The sequence below is a fragment of the Phyllostomus discolor genome, chromosome 7, assembly GCF_004126475.2.
Source record: "Phyllostomus discolor isolate MPI-MPIP mPhyDis1 chromosome 7, mPhyDis1.pri.v3, whole genome shotgun sequence".
NCBI lineage: Eukaryota > Metazoa > Chordata > Mammalia > Chiroptera > Phyllostomidae > Phyllostomus > Phyllostomus discolor.
In genome coordinates, this window is record NC_040909.2 from 41,307,828 (window position 1) to 41,327,761 (window position 19,934).

Genomic DNA, 19,934 nt, shown 5'->3' on the forward strand with positions numbered 1-19,934 from the left:
CAAACCTGTGTTCAGCAATTAATGTTTCATTATTTTATCTTATTTAGAAACGAACTGGATAGTCATTAACTTAACCCGTTATTTAACTTAGCAAAACTTTAAGGTTACAGTTACCAAAAAGATTTTGGGTAACTATTTTAAAAGTTCACCTTAAAATTTTTTATTCTTTTTACATCTATGTAATTTACTTGTTCTCAACAATTATGTTTAGAATACCCACAAAACTTTGAGATTTTAGACAAAGTCAGCCATCATCCCAAGCTAATTTTTCTTGCTGACATATTTTGTAAAAAGTAACATGAACTCATTTGACTCATAAACCCAGGTAAAATGAGTTGTATGTCTTTGTTATATTCAAAGCTAATAACTTTAAAGACATGTCCATTTTATGTAAATCAACAACTTAAACTAGCTTTAATACCAAATATTTTCCCAGATCACATGAACCTGAAAAGCATTTGAGTTAGTTTCTATTACATTCTTGAGAATTTTTATGAGTTCTAAATTTATATAAATGCTTGTTTGTTTAAGCCAATTAAACAGAGCTCTTTTACAAATTAATGTGAGTAATAACATCCAGAGGGAGATGAGGCCACACGCCCACGACGTAGATGCATGTGCGGACACACACACACGGAGACAATGAAGGGACCTTGTGGTCTCATTTTAACATTTCAGCCATGAGACAGATACTATAATATAAAGCTCACTAATTATAAAAGAACAGTTGGAATAAGTTAAGGTTATATGCTCAGATGGCTAAAATTGTTCCTACTAATATTTGTGGAGAAGGCATATGATTTTTCCATTCGCATAATTTCAAATGACCTTTCCCCCGTTTCTCATTTTCCTTCTGATAAGAATAAGCTCTGAAGTCTGTAGAACATTTTATCTCAAAGGCACAGGGAAGGAATGCAAATTCCTCTAAGGACTTTGGTTTCCCAAGGCTAATTTTACAAGCCTTTTGAGACGAATGGGGGTGGGGGGCAGGGAGGGAAGGGATGGGGAGATTGCTAAAAGAAATAGGTGGGCTGTGAACTGCCTCTAGAGCTAGTTTTGCAAAGATGTGTAAGACAAGGACAGTTGCTCTCAATTCCTGAAGGAATTGGTTTGCAACTCAAATGACATCATAGGTTGATCTACCCACAAATCCTTTTACAAGGGCTTTAAAAGGTATTCTTAATATATTTTTTAAAATGTATTGACTTAGAGGGAGAAAGAGACATCAATTTGTTGTTCCACTTATTTATGCATTCATTGGTTGTTTCTTGTATGTGCCCTGACCGGGGATCAAACCCACAACCTTGGCGTATCAGGATGATGTTCTAAACAACTGAGCTACTCCACCAGGGCTAAAAGGTTTTTTATCCCCTCCTGGGTATGTAGTTTTTATTTTAGCTTAGGGAAGAAGACCTAACCATTTTTCTAACAGGCTCTGCCATTTGGCCAGATTCTAATCACAGAGCTACTTTGTAGTTTTTAGTCAGGACGAAAAGTAAATATTTTTGGCGTTATTGAACAACGCCTTGGACTCAAGAGGCATATCCAAAGAGAATGCAAAGGAAATTTTATTCTCCTCTCTCCACTGGGTGCTACAAGAGATCTGGGAGAGCTGACCCCAGCAAGAATTTTCACCCTCAGCTAGCTTCTACCAGTTTTTCCAGGTTCCCACCTACAAGTTCTAAGTGGGTTTTAAAGTAGGGAGTACAGCTCCAATACTGTATTTATCAGTATTTTAAAAGGTTTTTTCAATTAATTTTAATTTTAGTTTTCCCTTGGCTATTTTGGAGAATAATGTAGCAGTTTACCAGAGAATTCCACAGAGTGTCCTCAACTCTGGAAAGGGTCCCTGCAGGAGGTGTCTGCAAGGCCATTAACTTGGCAGAGTTTTGTTTATGGTCTTGTAGTCTTTTCAGAGTGGAAAAGCAATTCAGACAAGATTACCAGAATAAGTATTCAAATAAAAGAGGACAGAGGGGAGTGGTAAGAGTTGCATCCATTTTATAGTACTTTGTTTTAGGTACCTCCTGTCTCTTTAATTTTTTCATTAGCTTTTTGCATTGAAACTCAATGAAGCTGTTTTGGAATTCTGTAGCCTTTTGGAAGTTTCTGAGTGCCAGTTAAAGTAGATATCCCATTCTGTTTGGGAACTTTTATTTTCAAGTATGCTTCTTAAGGGACCTTATGTCATCGGGACATTCCTTCTGATGGCCATCGTAATACCTGAGGGCTCACAGTTTGGTTGGACCCTCACCCCAAATGGAGTACAATCCACATTTCTGTCCAGCTGTACTTGGGACCTCCAACCTGTTAGGTACCAAGCCTACCTCTGAGAACACAAAACAAGCTTAGTAAGATTTTGCCATTTTTATAGGTATTTATAGCTTCCAGGACCATAGTTCTTATTTATGAAATAAGCAGGTGTGTTGAAAGGCAGTGCCCTTAAATCTTTAGACTTTAAGGATATCTTCTCAGCAGAGCCCTTGGGTCTCTCAAAGGCAAAATAATACCTAAAAGGGACATGCTGCTGGATTACCAATCAGGTCAGTAGCTCAACACAAAGAAAGCAGAGCTCAGAACTGAGAACTTGTGCTCGGAAATGGCGAGAAAGACAATGAAAAGGTGTTTGCCGGGTACCATGCCTGTGTGTCTCCTTGTCCCAGGATGCTATCAGAAGTTCACTTTGAATCTCATTGCTGCTCCCAAATTTGTTAAATAACAAAAATTCAACTGAGTAAAATTTAAAGATCTTATTGGCTTTATTGAGTGATTCATGAGTCAGCATCCCATCTAGGAGCTCTGAGGAGCTGTACAAAAGGAAGGCTTTCACAGGCAAAGGAGGGGAAAGAGTGGACAAATTATTGCATTTGGGGCCTGTTGTCTTTTAACACTGGGCTTGTTCACGTTGTTTTGCTGCATTCGATTAGCTAATGCAAGTCAAGAGACCTACCTGCCTTGATTCAAAGAGTGAAGAAACAGATTCCATCTCTTAATGGGAGGAACTGCAAATTCACATTGCAAAAGGCATAGATTTGGAGAGGAGACTAATCATGGCCATTTTCACAATCTACCACCAATGACACTACTGTTGTTAGTAATAGTAGTGGTATTACTAGCTTTGACTAAAAAAATTCTCACATCCCTGTCTCAGCTGAGCTGCCTAGACTCATCATGCTGTAATCCCTACTTGGTTTAGCAACACAGGTTGCCTTTTTGTAATTAAACAGCATTTGAGCATTTGGATGAAGAGAAACAGAATTGTCCATCCAGAGGTCAGCTGGCACCCAGATACAGGGCATTTCTGTAGTGTGAGCATATGGGTGAACAGCTGAGCATTTTTGCTAGCCCTCCAAATGTGCCTTAGCTCTGTCCTCTCCCTTCTGCCCTGAGCCGGCTCAAACCTTCATGATCAGTTGGGTTGTAGGAGCTGCCAGCAGCTTTATTGATACAGGGAGGAGAATGTGAGTCAGCAGAGGGCTGGTGTGGGGAGGAAGAGGAGGTGGCTCCTGCCTCCACACCCTGGGGCTGCAAGAACTGCACCCTCTGTCATGCATCCCCTCAGAGCTGCAGGCTGAGGGAAGGCAGAGCTGACAAAAGGAGAAAGTAGGTCGAGAGATTGCATGCAAACAGTGACAGAGAACCCCAGGGGTGATGCCAGAAATGATTACTTTTTTCCCCCGAACCCCCACCTCCAGCCCCAATTTGGGGTGCAAGAGAGGTGAGCAGTGCTTTATTCTGTTCCCCAGGCCTTTCTAAAATAACTGAGATGCTGTTAATGATCTTATCCTTCAGATGTGATAGAGAGGGGAGCAGGTTGAGTCTCAGGGCAGGCTTCAGGTGAAGGGCTTCGCGTGGGCAGAGCCCTGTGAGGTGGGCTCGGATTGAGGTAGACATTAGGCAGTTATGGTGAAGAGGAGTTTGGGATCTGCCAGGAGGACTACAGCAACATCATCACAGTGATAACTCTCCATTAGGCAGGGTTTCATAGCACTGGTGGCAAAGCTAAAATCTCATTTGCAGATGTTGTTTGACTGAGACTGTGTCCAGGTGGCTGAAAGGACAGGAGTCAGTCAGTCAGCTACACCTGCAGAGAAGGTGTAGCTGATGACACAGGAAAGAGGATGGGGATCTGGGAACTAGGAGACTTGGTTTATAATCAGGCCAAGTCACTTCTTAGATACCAGTGTCCACTTCTGTGTCCTGTATACTGGACACAGTGCCTCGGACCCCTGTGCCTCTGTTTCTGGGTTTTTCCTAAAAGAACCCTAGCCATGTGGCTCTCCTTGCTGGGAGCTGATGGCCATCAGTGTGAAGGGACAGCAGGGCCCCTGGTATGACTGGGTGGTGGTTAAAGCTCATCGTCTGGAGCAGAAGGCCTGGATTCAAATCTCTCACTAGATGTGTGAATGTAAACAAATTATTTAACCTCACTAAGCCTATTTCCCAGGGGAAATGATAGGATTATTGTGAGGATGAAGTGAGTTTTTAAGTGGAACGTGCTTAGCACAATGCTAGGCACATAATCAGCATGTGCTATGACTAGTATTGTCTTTATTTGGCAACAAAAATCTCCCATTGAAGATGATTCCATCTGTAGCAATGCAGAGGCTGACCAGCAAATAGACAGCAGAGACATCAGGGATGCAGAGGGAAAGAGTCTTGCCCAAAGTCACCCAGCCAATTAATGGCAAAGCCAACAATGTACAGTTACCCTAAAGACAACTATCGATAGGGTGTCTTGGTCATTGAAACCAACCCTGTGGCATCTTTAGTCTATGGTGGTCTTGGAAAGGAAGACCTGGGGTCCACAGCCAGAGTCTGCCAGTCATTCGAGGCAAAGAGACCCATGGGGACTGCCATTGTAGGCCTAGAGGGCTGCTTAGTCCAGGGCAGAAGTCCAGCCTTCTCCAAACCAGGCTGGGAAATCTGGACTGTAGTACATCCTAAACCCTACAAGAGGAGACAGAGCAGGAAGGGCATGCTGGGTCCTCCCATATGACCCCTCATCTTTGGTAGGTAAATCAGCCTGGCCTGGGAAAATAAGACCCTGGGTATGGCTGTATTTCTTCCTCCACGAGGATACCAATTCTTCTGTGTCTTCTTGTCTGATGCAGGTAGTGGGCTCTTTGAGAGTGAGAGACACAGCTGAGTCATCTCTGTTGCCCCTGGTTTAGGCTCTTAGGAAGCACTTGTTGGGTAGGTAAGGTAATTGATTGGTGAAAAAGTGTGTGTGTGTGTGTGTGTGTGTGTGTGAGATCAATGTGATTAAGAGTAGGTGGAGAAAGAGAGGGAGATGGACAGATGCATGATGGTTGGATAGGTAGGGGATGGATGGATGGATGGATGGATGGGGGATGGATAGGTAGATGGATGGGATGAGTAGTTGCGACTGGGTGGGCTGGAAGGGTGGATGAATGGATAAGTGAATGGATGGATGAATATGTAGGTGGTGGGTAGGTAAATATGAATTAATAGAAGCTCAGGACAGGCCCTGGCTAGTGTGGCTCAGTTGATTGCAGCATCCTCCCATAACTGAAAGGTAGCAGGTTTGATTCCCAATCAGGGAACATACCTAGGTTGTGGTTTTGAGCCCCAGTCCAGGAACATATGATCCCAGGTTTGGGTGCATACAGGAGTCAACCAATCGATGTTTCTCTCTCACATCAATATTTTTCTGTCTCCTTTCTTTTCTCCCTTCCTCTCTCTCTCTTTAAAGCATTGAAAAAATGTCCTCAGGTGAGGATTAAAAAAATAGCTCAGGACAGGACTGATATTTCTCCCTCTACTTTTTTGTTCTCATGGCAAAAAAAGGTAGGAGTTGGCCCTAGTTCAAGTCCCATGGTCAATGCTAGCACTCCCTTCACACCTTCAGACCACCAGGCTGATTTCTTCTGCAGCTGCCCTCAGCTGTCTAGTCTACATTGATGCAGAGATCTCCCCATTAGCTAGTGACTTTTATTCTTAAAAAAAAAAAGCACAGAAGACAAGTATTTGTGAGTATAGGTTGTATGGGTGTCATCTACGTGGATTTATAGCCCCTATAGACCACCTGGTCCAGCCCCCTCACTTTACTCTGAGACCCAGAAATGGAAAGGGACTATTGCCATCACCCCATGGGTTAGTAGAGTTAGAATCCAGATATTCTGACCCCTAGTCCAGGAAGTGGTGGTTAAGAGCTTTGGCACTAAAGTCCATTAGACCAGGATTTAAACTCCAGGCTTCAGCTCTCACCATATGAGTGTGACCCTAGCAAGTTACTTAACCTTCCAAGCCTCTGTTTTCTAGTACATAAAGTGAGCATATAAATAATCACTAACATTCACTTAGCCAGGCTCAATGCTGTATGCTGACCCCTGTATTGCCTTGTATGGCAACCCCGTGAACTAGGCAACACTACAACATTAATACAGAGATAAGGACACTGAAGCTGGGAGGAGTTAAAGGACAGGCCCGAGCCCCAGAGCAGATAAGAGGCTGAGCTAGGACTAGAACCCAGGTCTATGAGATCCAGAGCCAGCGTGCCCCCACCTGTCCATGCCCAACTCATCTGGCTGCGCCTCTGCCTTAAGGCAGTTCCAGGGCTGCTGTGAGGATTGGATGAGAAATAAGTGTGGAGCTCCCAACACTGTGCTTGACATGTAGCAAGCACTTGGCCCATACCAGTTGTTACTCTTTTTACCTCTGTGGTTTTTTCTGAGCCTTACCCTCTGTAGTTTGTTTTGCCAGCCACTGTCTTGCTTTACCTTCCACACCCCTTCCAGGTAATCGAGGCAAATATGACAAATCCCATCCTGCAGCTAAAAAAAACTGAGCTGCACAAACATCAAGTAACATGTCCAGGGCAGCTTCTGACCACCAAGTGGCAGACTTGGGCCCAGAGAATTCTGGAGGAGTTTACCATGCGGGCAAGGGGACAAGGGCATTCAGACGGAGACATGGCCCGGAGACCTGAAGATGTATGGCTTATTCGGGAAATGTGGTGCTCTGCGGCCTGGGCATGCCTCTCTCTGGGCTGGAATAATGAGAGGTGAGGCTGGGACAGCTTGGGGGAGCTGGACAGTAGCAGATAAGCCCTTAATAAGTGCTCAGAACCTCTCCAGACAGGGGTGGAAGGTGGTACGAGGGCCAAGGTTGCTGGCAGAGAGGCCAGGAAAAGAGGCCCAGGAGGGCCCTGCAGAAGGCCAGCCTCAACCCCGCACCCCTTTCCTCCCTCCTGAGGATGGCAGAAGCTTTTTTCTTTCCAGCCTTATTTCTAATCATTAGCAACTAAACTTGCCCTCCCAGGGAAGCTATGTGAATCATCTTTTAGTCAGAAATTGCTCCCCTGCCTCAGAAATCCTGGCACAGCCTCAGATTTCCTTTACCATCTCTGACTTTTTGAATATCAAGACTTCTACTAGCTGCTTGTCTCAGCCTTGCCGCTTCTTCAGAGTCACAGCTGAGCTTTAGAAGGAAATAGCTCCTTCCTCAGACTTCTGAGGCACCGTACTTTCCTGGGAAAGTGTTCTCCTTTTCTGACCATACTTATTCTGCATACTGAAACCACCTAAGTGACCTTGAATTTTATATTTTATGAGACCTCTTTTAAAGTAGGTTGGCACCACAGTTAACATTTGAATTATTAAACTGAGGATAGGCACTTGTGGAGCTAAACTATTGGAAAGTTAAAGCATATTTCTGAAAACATAAACTGTTAAGAGAAAAACAAATGTCCCTGGAGCCCTTGAAGTGGTTCTGAAGGAAGGAGCACAAAGGACTTTTCCTGGCAGGATGGTTTTCCTGAATAAATAGGCTAAACTTCACCTATTTAGAAATACCAGGTCCTCAGCATACCCCATCCCTAAAACAAGGTGGTCACCATGCCCAGAGAGCCCCAGTAACCCCCAAAAGATGGGAAGGATATGCTTAACTGTGTTCCCCATAATCTTAGAACCAGGGCACCAAGGAGAAGGAGGGAGGAGGTAGTGATTCTGGGAAACAGAGAGACAGCTCCTAAACTCAGATCTCCTGGCTCCAAGCCCAAGGCTCAACTGAATATTCCAGTGAGCTTCAAAGTCTCCCCAGGTCAGGCCTCACTCTGAGACTGGCTCTGGTCAAGCCTGGGGTACCAGAGACATGAAGGGCTCTGGAAGTGACCTTGCAGGGGATAAGACAGCGTGGTGGGGTAGAAGTGGAGATCTGGTATGCAGAATGGCAGGGCCTTCATGTGGAATTTAGCAACTGTTTTGGGTTGTGTGGGGGGTATTTTTGAATTATTTGAGGGGTTGGTTTGTTGTTTTGTTTTGCAAACACCATCTATGGGAGAAGGGTTTAAAACAAATAATCCTAGTTGGGGAATTTCAATTTTTAACAGAAATATTAATCCCTATATCCCACCCCTTCAACCTATACACACACACCAAACAACCAAACACCCACACATAAACACACCCCCATATACACACCACACACTACATACATATACAGTACACCACACACACTACACATACAACAATGTACATACACATACACACTCACATACACCACACACACACCATGTCATGTCACACACACTAACTATGCACATACCAAATAACCACACACAAACACATCCCCATATACACACCACATACTATATACATACACAATGCACTACACACACGACACATACACCACACGACACATACACCACACCACACACACCAATGTACACACACATACCATGTCACATCACACACACTCACAACACACCAAACACCCACACACAAACATACCCCCACATACACGCCACACACTACATACATATACAATACACTACACATACTACACATACATGAATATGCATACACATACACACACACCATGCCACATCACATACACTCACTGCACACCAAACACCCACACACAAATATACCCCCATATACCTAGCACATGCTACGTATGTATACCACACAAACACCACATGCATACACACTGTTACACCACACACACACCATACACAAACACACCCACCCACGTACACACACCACATACACCGCACCACACACAGCACACATATACACCAAAGTACACACACACTACCACACCACACACATACACATCATTTACACACCACTCACATGAACAGTGCACTGGTGAGCTTGAGAAGGTCCCAGGGAGTTTTCTTTCTAGTAATGTCTCCCCAGGGGTCTTATCCTGTCCTGTCTATTGTCCTGGACACACACACTAACCTTCTGCCTTTCCATCCTCTGGGGAAGACCCGGTGGCTCACTAGCCTGGCTCTGGCACCTCATGCTCCTCGGGAGGCCTAGCACCTGAGAAGCTCCTTTAGATGGCCATTCTGGAGGCAGAAAATCTGACAAAATTCCATCCTGTCTGGCCTCCCGTTGGCAGCACCCCACACACAAACACAAAAGTATTCATCTTTTCATTAGTTACCCTGCAGTGGGAGGCAGAGATAAGCAAGACAGACACATCCCCCCACCGTTACCTAATTAACGAGCTGTCTCAGAGGCTAGTGCCAAGAGGCAGGGCAGCTGGGAGAGCAAGGGCTGTGGCTCAGAGCTGGGAAAACCTGGGATCAAATCCTAGCTCCCCCACTCACGCACAAGGTGACCTCACCTCTTGGGGCCTCTGTGTGGACAACTTTGAAGTGGGAATAATAGCAGCCAGCTTCCCACAACCAGATGGTGCACATGAGGGGCTTAATAAAGTGGTGAGCAGAGTCGGAATCCAGAAAATGGTCATTGCTGCTGTGGAGGCTGGCTGGCTCATCCAGGCACCGGGAGGCTTCAGCACAGTGCCCGTCCACCAGGGGTGAGGAGGCCAGGCCACCGGGCACAGCCAGTGAGCAGAAGGGTGTTTTCTGACTTACTCTTAGAAACGTCATCATGTTGTAATTGCTGCAGTTTATCATGCTAGCTGTTGGGTTCTTTGGGGGGATTTTTAGTTTTTTTTTTTTAATTATGGTAAAATATACAACATAAAATGTATCATCTTAACTGTTTTTAAGTGTACAGCTCAGTGGCATTAAGTACACTCACATTGTTGTACCCATCACCACCATCCACCTCAGAACTTTTCATCTCCCCAAACTCACACTCTGCCCATCAGACACTGACTTCCTCTCTCTCCTTCCCCGCAGCCTCTAGCAGCCGCCCTCTACATTCTGTTTTTATCCTGGGTACACCATGTAAGTGGAATTATACAGTATCTGTCCTCTTGTGACTGGCTTATTTCACTTAGCATAATGTCCTCAGGTTGACCCATGTTGTAACCTGTGTCAGACTCCCCTCCTTTTTAAGTCTGAACTTCCTTGCATATATAGGCCACACTTTCTTCAGCTATTCTTCTGTCACAGACCCTTGGGTTGCTCCCACCTTTTGGCTATTGTGCATAATGCTGCTGTGAACATTTGTGTACAATATCTTTTCAAGGCCCTGCTTTCAATTCTGAGTATATACCCAGAAGTAGAATTGCTGGGTCATAAGACAGTTCCATGTGTAATTTTTTGAGGAACTGCCATCCTGTCTTCCAAAGCAGCTGTCCCATTTTCCTTCCCACCAACAGTGCACAGGGTCACAGTTTCTCCACATCCTCACCGACACTTTTCTGTTCTATTTTTCATAATAGCCATCCTAATGGATATGAGGTGGTAAAGCTAGCTGCATTTTTTAATCTCATGTCTGTAGTTGTTTTTTTGTAATTTGTAGTTCTTCAAGTCATCATTTTTTGATCTTGGATATATTTGTTCCCCAGTATCCCAAAACATGGATATGAATTGTCCTCTCAAAGTTACACCTGTGGCTGCCCCCAGCACTCTAACAGGGCTCAGTGCCCACACAGGGAAGTCAGGAGCTTCCCGGCTTCCTGTGTGGAAGCCCGGTGCAGGAGGTTGGGGAAAGCCCCAGGCCTATCCCTCCACAGGTCTGTGACCTTGAACAAGTCACTTCCCTCCTGGGCCTGCTTCCTGTCCTTCAAAACCAGAACAATACCCACCTCTTAACTCCCTTACAGAATTGGAGCCCTGGAGATAAAATGGCTCTTAGAAAGTCTACAGCAATAGCAAAACTGTTGGGTTTGTCAAAATTAAAAAAGCCAAAAGAGAAAAGAGTGGGTCCTGCTTCTTAGCAGTGCATGTAGGCAATTTCAGAGCTCAAGTTCATGAAAATCAGTTGAATTATGTTGAATTATGGGAGAGGAAGCTCTGTCATTTGCAACCATGGATTGTTTGAAATCCTTTTAGAGGAAAATTAAAATATTTCACAGAGGGCAACAAAGCGCCAGGTGTTTTGAAGACATAATTGCTCAGCTGTCTTGGGCAAATAAGTAATTAGGCATTTTTATTTACGTCCTCCGCATTGTTATTTTCTTGCATTAGTGGTGGGGGAAAGTACTACTATGGAAAATACCTAAAACTCTGGAAATCACTACAAGGTTAATTGTAAAAATTGTTTAAAAAATTTTTATATATATATGTGTATTTTTAAAAGCACACCATAACAGCGTACTACAGAGACAAAGGAGAGTGCTCAGAGTTTATGTTCCCAAACATCAGAAATGGGAAGCTGTATCAGAGATTCCTTTGCTTTCAAGTCAAATCCCACAAAAGAGCTTGGGAGAGGGAGCCTTCCAAGGCTCGTGATGCTGGAGACATAGTCTGGCATGGCCTGAGCATGGGGCTGTCCTGAGCCTTCTTTCCACCCATGCAGCTCTGCCTTGCTCTACCCTCCCTCATCATGATCCACTTCACGGAACGGGTTGCAAAGAGTTCTTTTTCTCTCAAATGGAGATGACCTTCTCCAGCCTCTGCATGTCACAGATGAGTAACTGAGGACAAGGGGTTAGGCTCTAAGGCTCAGTCCTTCCTATGAATGCCTAGGTCTCAGGATGGTCATGTTATCAATGCCCATGACCCTACAGGGCTTGGGTCAGCTCCTGGGCCTAAGCACTAACTCTAGAAGGTGGGGAGCAGCAAGCAAAATGTTCAACCGCTGTCCTGTCCTCCACATAGCTAGTCCATTTTGGCATCTTCTGGAGCCCACTCTTCTGTCTGGGCTGCTCTTTTGAACAATATGAGGGAGGCTGAAGATGAGGATGAAGAGGGTTTGCATGTAAGGCTGGTTTGAGACCCATGAAAAACCACTAATGGGGAAGGAGGAGGAACTCGGACATATTCATAGATAATTATTCCTCTTCAAAATCTCTCTAGGATTGGGTTTATCTGTGGCGCCTTTTACCACTCCTGAAGCCACCTCCACATGAGTGGCTACATGTTAATTTTGTGCAAGTAATGTGAGTGGTTGTATGCATATGTGTGCAGGTGCATGAGAGAGGTGAGTTTACCTGCAAATAGGAACTTCCACAGCCTTCTACTAATCCCACAAGCACCCATAAGGAGGTGTCTTGTTGTAACCTGTGAACCTATACCTCCCCCACCAGAGTGGTCTTCATTGAGCCATCCAGCAAATAATTGGTAAGTGTCCACTGTATACTGGGCTCTGTGCTGGCCCTGAGAACCCAGAAAGGAAAAGGATACAACAACTCTTACTCAGGACAAGACAGACTCAAGAAGCAATTTTTGAAGAGAGAAAGAGAGAGATTTCAGCTGGTCCTTAAAGGGCAAGGAGGGGTTTGCCTGGCAGGGGAGGGGGAAAAACCACAGTGTCGCAGGAACAGAGGTGTGAAGCAGCTTCTGTCCAGGCAGCCACGGAGGAAGTGAGAGGTGCTGGGGGGAAGTTGTCCGTGATTCACTGACAGTCTTGGGGCAGGAGCTGTGGTGTTCATGCAGCCCAGCACCTGGTGGAGGGCCAGCCCTCAGCTGGTGCTTAAGAGAGTGTGCCAGATGAGTGGAGAGGAGGACAAAGAAGGGAGCAGAGAATGGAGAAGTGAATTGTAGCTTATTCACAGAATGGAATTCAGAGAGCAGTTAAAACTAGCACCATAAACACAGATGACTCTCCAAAATGTAATGGTACATGAGTAAAGCAAGAAGCTTTCAACATGCAAAACAGCACTACACATATACACACATACAGTAGGTTGAACTACATCAAATTGCCAATGTTTGACCATTCTGACATAGAAAAAGAGTATCACATTTGGTTGAACCTAAGTTGAGATCACAAGAGCTGGTGCATCCATAGCATGGAATACCACTCAGCAATGAAAAGGAACAAGCTATTGACACATGCACCAGCTTGCCTGGATCTTGAGGTAATTATGCTGAGTAAAATAAAGCCAGTCTTCAAAGTTTACATACTGTATGATTCCATTTTTATAACATGCTTGGGATGACAAAAGTATAAAGATGGAGAACAGGTTAGTGGTTACCAGGCCCAGGGAGGGTGAAGGTAGGGAGGTGACTGTGGCTATGAAAGGGTGGCACAGTGACCCTCATCATCAATTGTTGTGTATCTTCACAGTGGTGGTCATGGGGATTCACATGTGAGGCCATTGCATAGAATTAAAGACCCACACAGGAACGCATATAAATTTGTTAAAATCTGAGTGAGGTCAGTTTGATGATCAGTGTCGATATCTTCCTTGTGATGTTATATGACAGTCATCCTGGAGGTGAGCACTTCAAGAAACTGGATGAAGAGCCTATGACATCTCTCTGTGTTATTTCTTATTGCGTGTGATTCCAGAACTCTCAAAATAAAAAGTTAGGACACACAAGGTAGGGATTCCTGTGAAGATGATGGTATAGGTGAATGTAGTACTCAGAATTACAGAATTATACCTCAATTACAGAACAACCATCATTCATAACCATCTGAAATCTAGCTAAACAGAAGTCCTACAAGTAAGGATATAAAGGAAAAGCCACATTGAGACTGGCAAGAGGGGTGGAGACTCAGACAGGCTGGTCTTATACCCATCCATGGCAGTTAAAAACCAGGAGGGATATCTCAGCTACAGAGGGCTCCCCCTAAGGAACAACGGGTCCCAGCCCAGGGTTCTGGTGCTGGGAAGAGAAGTCCCCATAACTGCTGCCTGTAAAAACCAGTGGGGATTATGGCTGAGGGAGACAGGACTTCTGGAGTCCCAGGTGTTCCTCTTAAAGGGCCCACACATGAACTTACTCAAGACTCACTTGAGTAAGTGCTCTGAGTTCTAGCACTGGAGTAGCAGCTCTATAGGCACCAAGGACATACAGGAAGGAACTGAATTGTCTGGCATCAGGGAGAGGCAGCTTCCTCCCAGGCAAAAGTTCTGGCAGAGACCATTATTTTTTCACTGAGCCCATCCACCCAGGCAGGCACCATATCTGAGTCTCCATCAATCTTGCTAACACAATTAGCCCAACCCTGGTGACTCCCTGAGACCCTGCCTCACCCAACTTTCAGGCCCACCCAAGCCATTTTTGGTGGATTTTCCATAGTAATGGCCTCTGTTGCCTCATGCTTCAGACCTTCCTAAAATCTCTCAAACAAGCAGCATCTGACCTTTGCATACCCCGTATCTCCTGCTAACTGGCCCCAGACCTAGCACTAGCAGCAGCCAGCCTTGGCCCCTGGGCACCTCCAAGCCCAGCACAAGTATCAGCCATCCACAGATCACCCTGTACTCGTGCTGTGTGACCCCAGGCAGGGCACAGGCAGTGGCTGACCTTGTACCTCCCAGGAGATCCCAGAACGAGTGCACCTGAGGAACAGCTTCAGACCACACCGGATTACAAGGCTATCACCTCCATGAGCAACACACTCAAGGGCCAGACTCTGCAGACACGAAATCCCCAGTGAATCAAATCCTACACCATAGGGTTGGCCCCTGCATAGCAGCGCCTCACTGTAGTCACAGCTGGTCCTCTCATCTGATCAGACTGGAGGTCATTTCCTCCCTGTGACATGCCAATAGCAATTAAGCCTCAACTACAACAGTACAGTGCACACCTGAAGCACCCAGCTATAGTGAGTGGGGAGGCTGTGCCCCTAGGCCCTACAGGACACCTACTACATACAGCCATTCTACCAAGCCCAGAAGACGTAGCAGCTCTACCTAATACATAGAAACAAACACAAGGAGGCAGCCAAAATAAAGAGACAAAGAAACACATCCCAAGTGAAAGAACAGGAGAAATCTTCAGGGGAAAAAAAAAAACCTAAGTAAAATGGAGGCAAGCAAACTATCAGATACAGAGTTCAAAACAATGGTTATAAGGATGCTCAGGGAACTTAGTGAGAACTTTAACAGCATAAAAAAAGACATGGAACCCTGACTGGTGTGGCTCAGTGGGTTGAGCACCAGACTGAGAAGCAAAGGGTTGACGTTTGATTCCCAGTCAGGGCACATGACTGATTTCAGGCCAGGTCCCCAGTAGGGGGCGCACAAGGGACAACCACACATTGAAATTTCTCTCCCTCTCTTTGTCTCTCCTTTCCCCTCTCTCTAAAAATAAATAAAATCTTTAAAAAAAAAAGACATGGAAGCTGTAAAAAAAACAGTCAGAAATAAAGAATACACTAACTGAAATAAAGAATAAATTGCAGGGAATCAACTGTAAGGTAGATGAAGCAGAGGTTCAAATCAGCAATTTGGAATATGAAGAAGCAGAAAATACCCAATCAGAACAGCAAAAAAGGAAATATAATCTTAAAAAAATGAGGATAGTATAAGGAATTTCTGGGACAACATTAAGCCTACCAACATTCTCAACACAGTGTGCTGGGGGAAAGAGAGAGCAAGAAATTGAAAACATATTTGAAAAAAATAATGATGGGAAACCTCCCTAACCTGGTGAAGGAAATAGACATACAAATTCAAGAAGCACAGAGAGTCCCAAACAAGATGAACCTAAAAAACGCCCACACCAAGACACATCATAATTAAAATGCCAAAGATTAAAGATAAAGAAGGAATCTTAAAACAGCAAGAGAAAAGTAGTAGTTACCTACAAGGGAGCTCCCATAAGACTGTCAGCTGATTTCTCAACAGAAACTTTGCAGATCATAAGGGACTGGCACAAAATAGTCAACGCAATGAAAAACAAGGACCTACAACCAAGATTATTCTAGCCAGCAAAGCTTTCATGTAGAATCAAAGGACAGGTAAAGAGCTTCCCAGACAAGAAAAACTAAAGGCGTTCATCACCACTAAACCAGTATTATAAGAAATGGTCAAGGGTCTTCTTTAAGAAAAAGGAAAAAGATTTAAAATATGAATAATAAATGACCACAAAAAAGAACAAAATCTTAACCATTTGTCACAGCATGGATAGACCACAGGGTATTATGCTAAGTGAAATAAGTCAATCAGAGAAAAACAAATACCATATGAGTTCACTTATATGTGAAATCTAAAAAAATATGTGAGCAAATAAACAAAACAGAAACAGACTCATAGATATAGAAACAGGCTGATGGTTGCCAAAGGGGAGGATGGTTGGGGGGCTGGGTGAAAAAGGTGAAGGGATTGAGAAGTACAGCGTGGTAGTTCCAAAATAATCATGGAATGTAAAGCACAGCATAGGGAATATAGTCAATAATACAGTAATAACTATGTATGGTGCCAGTGGGTACTGGAAATATCAAGGGGAACACTTTATAAAGCATATGATTGTCTAACCACTATGGTGTACACCCAAAACTAATACAAAATATAAACTGTAATTGAAAAAAATTTGTTAAAGAATTTGTAAATTTCCTTGGTGATGCTGAGTATAGCCAGGATGCAGAATCACGGGTCTACAAGAATACAGGCCTGGCTTAGTTGCATCAGAACAAGGGAGAGCTACTGGATGCTTCCAGGGAGCAGGCAGGTAGGGAGTGGCATTGCTACCGGTGGTGAGGCAGCGCAGGGTAGAGGCTGGAGGAAAGCTTTATGGTCACATCCCATGATGGCTCTGTACTAGTCAGGATTAATACCTATTTGGAAAGTGTTGTGAGCTGAATCATATCCCCCCATATTTGTATGTTGAAGTCCTAACGTCTAGTGCCTCAGAGTGTGATGGCATTTGGAGACAGGGTCTTTAAAGAGTTGTAAGGGTGAGCCCTGGTCCAGTGTGCCTGGTGTCCTTATAAGAGCAGATTAGGACACAGACATGTATAGAAGGAAGAGCATGCGAAAAGTCAGGGAGAAGACAGCCACCTGCAACCCAAGGAGCAAGGCCTCAGAAAAAAATAACCCTGCTGACACCTCGATCTCAGACTTCTGGCCTCCGGAACTATGGGAAAATAAATTTCCATTGTTTTTTAAAAAAGACTCACAAGGTAATGATTACTGCTAAACTTAAGATAGAGGTTCTTTCTGGGACAAGGAGTGGGTTATGCAAATAGGGAGAGATACACAGGGAGATTCAACATTTTCTGTCTTGTTTTCCTTCTTAAAAAAGAAAAATCTGAAGCAAATATGGCATAATGCCAAGGCTCTACAAAGCTGGATGGTGGGTGCACAGCAGTTTCTCTTATTATTCTCTATCACATTTTTATGTTTGAAATAGTTCATATTTTTTTAAAAAGCTGATTTTGCATAGCTCCTTGCATCCAAGCCCAGGATTGTGTCTGGGATACAGAGGGCTGAAGGTGCAGGGGGAGGGCAAAGGGCTCGCTGAGAGGAGAGAGGGTGGCCAGAGCCTGGCCCCCACCTCCCAGACCACAGAGGCTCCCATCTCTGAGCCTCCCCCACCTGTTTTCACAGCCTCCGGAGAAGGAGGGTGCCCTGCCTCGGCAGGTGGGCAACAAGACTGAGTGCGGCCTGCTGGGCTTTGTGCTGGACCTGAAGCAGGACTATGAGCCCGTGCGCAGCCAGATGCCAGAGGAGAAGCTGTACAAAGTGTACACGTTCAACTCCGTGCGCAAGTCCATGAGCACAGTCATCAAGCTGCCCGACGAGAGTTTCCGCATGTATAGCAAAGGCGCATCTGAGATCGTGCTCAAGAAGTAAGTGGCACGGTGAGCGGGCAGGGAAGCAGGGCGCCGGGGACTATGAAGTGACACAGCTCAGACTGCCCCGTAGGCCTGGCCAGAGGAGCCACCTGGCACCCAGAGGCTCAGAGAGGGCCCTGCCCACTGTCCCACAGCAAGACCACCTCCGGAGCCACTATTTCCTCTTTAAAATGTCTATAGAGAGTTCTCTTCCTCCTTCTCTTTTAGTAGGAAGTTCTATGCATTATCACAGTTAGATCTCTCTTAGTTCACTTCCCTTGACATAGAGTTGGTTGATGGTAGTGAGTTTCACTGTTAGCCAGTCTGCTCTGACTCCAGGTGCTAGAAAAAAGCCTGGGGAACTAAGCAAGTCACTCCCCCACTATAGCCCTCAGTTTCCCACTTGTACTTTGAGACATTTATCTAGTCCAATGGTTCTGAACCCTGGCTACATGCTGGAACCACCCCAGAGCTTTTAAAAAACCATTGTTTTCTGGACGCACCCCAGACACACTGGACGAGAAACCTCTGCGGTAGGGCTCGTGCACGGGTGTGCATTTGTTCATTGTTTCCCCGTGCCACGATAGTATGCAAGCAGGGTTAGTAACCACTGGCCTAAGTTTTATGTCCTTTGAAAGCCATTTTAGTCATGGAACTATTTTTCATGTGAAATTTTGTGAATATAAAAGAGATCAAAGTGAACCTGCTCTTGCTGAGTGGACGGGGGCAGATATTACAGAAGGCTGACTGATTTCTTTTTGACTGGTCCTGATTTCATTCCTGCCTGGGGCCCACGGGGCCCGAATCAGCCCTGAAGCATTATGGCAAATGGACTGGTGGGGCACTGGATGACCCATCACAGCCAGCTGGGCATCCCCGGGGAGGGAAGGTGAGCTTGAGCAAGTCAGAGGGAAGATCCTTAGGCCCCTGGATGGACCTTACCCCTTTCCATCCTGTCCTCCTTCAGATGCTGCAAAATCCTCAACGCAGCAGGTGAGCCCAGGGTCTTCCGGCCCCGTGACCGGGATGATATGGTGAAGAAGGTGATCGAGCCCATGGCCTGTGATGGGCTCCGCACCATCTGTGTAGCCTTCCGCGACTTCCCCAGCAGCCCCGAGCCTGACTGGGATAATGAGAATGACATTCTGAACGACCTCACCTGTATCTGCGTGGTGGGCATCGAGGACCCTGTGCGGCCCGAGGTAGGCAACCCCCGCCCCCCGCCACCAGCACCAGCAGATCAGGGAAGAGCGTCAAGGCTGGGAGTCTAGTCGGCTGGGTGACCTGACTTAAAGTCGCCTCACCTCTCTGAGGCTTAGTTACCCCGTGACACCCACAGGGTCTTTTCTTTACCGGCTTTTAAACATTCAGACTCACCAGACCAGCACAGGTCAAAGTCGGCGTCAATCTGCTCAGGTTATACCGCAGAAACCACAGCCTACAAGCAGTCCTGGAACCATTCCCCCAACCACCCTAGACCTTCCCACCGGCCCCTGAAGGGACAGGTATGAGGACTGCCCTGCCTTAGAAGCCCCTTGCCATACAGGAGCCAGAATCTCCTGTAACAAATTCATAGGATTCCTAGGTCCCTGCAAAGGAGATGGCCATGACAAAGGTCACCAGACTCAGGAAACCCCCAAGTATGGTATCCCCACCAGCATTTAGGGTTCTCCCCATCAAGATCCAGATTACTGGCCAGTTCACACTCGCCAGCTTGCCTAGGGTCACAGCTGACAGTTTGCCTTTATCAGGTTTCCAAGGGAACAGAGCCAGAAAGTTAACGGAAGGTCAGATTCTCAAGCAGAAGGGAAGGGGAATCACAGCAGCACAGTCCTCCCCATAAGGATCGAGGGAGGTGATGCACGGAGTGCACCCAGCGTGGTGCCCAGCTCGCAGTAGGTCTTCAGTCTCCTTTAGCTGAATCTGAGCCAAGAGTTCAGCACTGGGGATTTGTAGGGTTGGAAAGGATAGGATGCAGATGGTTAGTCAGGCTGCCCAGGCCAGTGAGAGGTTGTGGGGAGAGGGGAGAGCTACCTCAAGGCTCTAAAACACTGCTGTGGGCAGCAGAGCTGAGGACATGAGGCAAGG

The 19,934-nt window shown here is 45.6% G+C and overlaps 1 protein-coding gene across 16 annotated transcripts in view; it reads left to right on the plus strand.

Annotated features, from left to right (window-relative positions):
- The window catches only part of ATP2B2 (ATPase plasma membrane Ca2+ transporting 2), a 450,624-nt gene that overhangs the window by 399,181 nt on the left and 31,509 nt on the right, over positions 1–19,934 (plus strand). For all 16 annotated transcript variants that reach the window (XM_036030810.1, XM_036030815.1, XM_028517969.2 and 13 more), the window contains 2 exons: positions 17,620–17,861; positions 18,814–19,048. In XM_036030810.1, the coding sequence (XP_035886703.1) occupies positions 17,620–17,861; positions 18,814–19,048 (477 nt within the window). The remainder of the gene's footprint in view (positions 1–17,619; positions 17,862–18,813; positions 19,049–19,934) is intronic.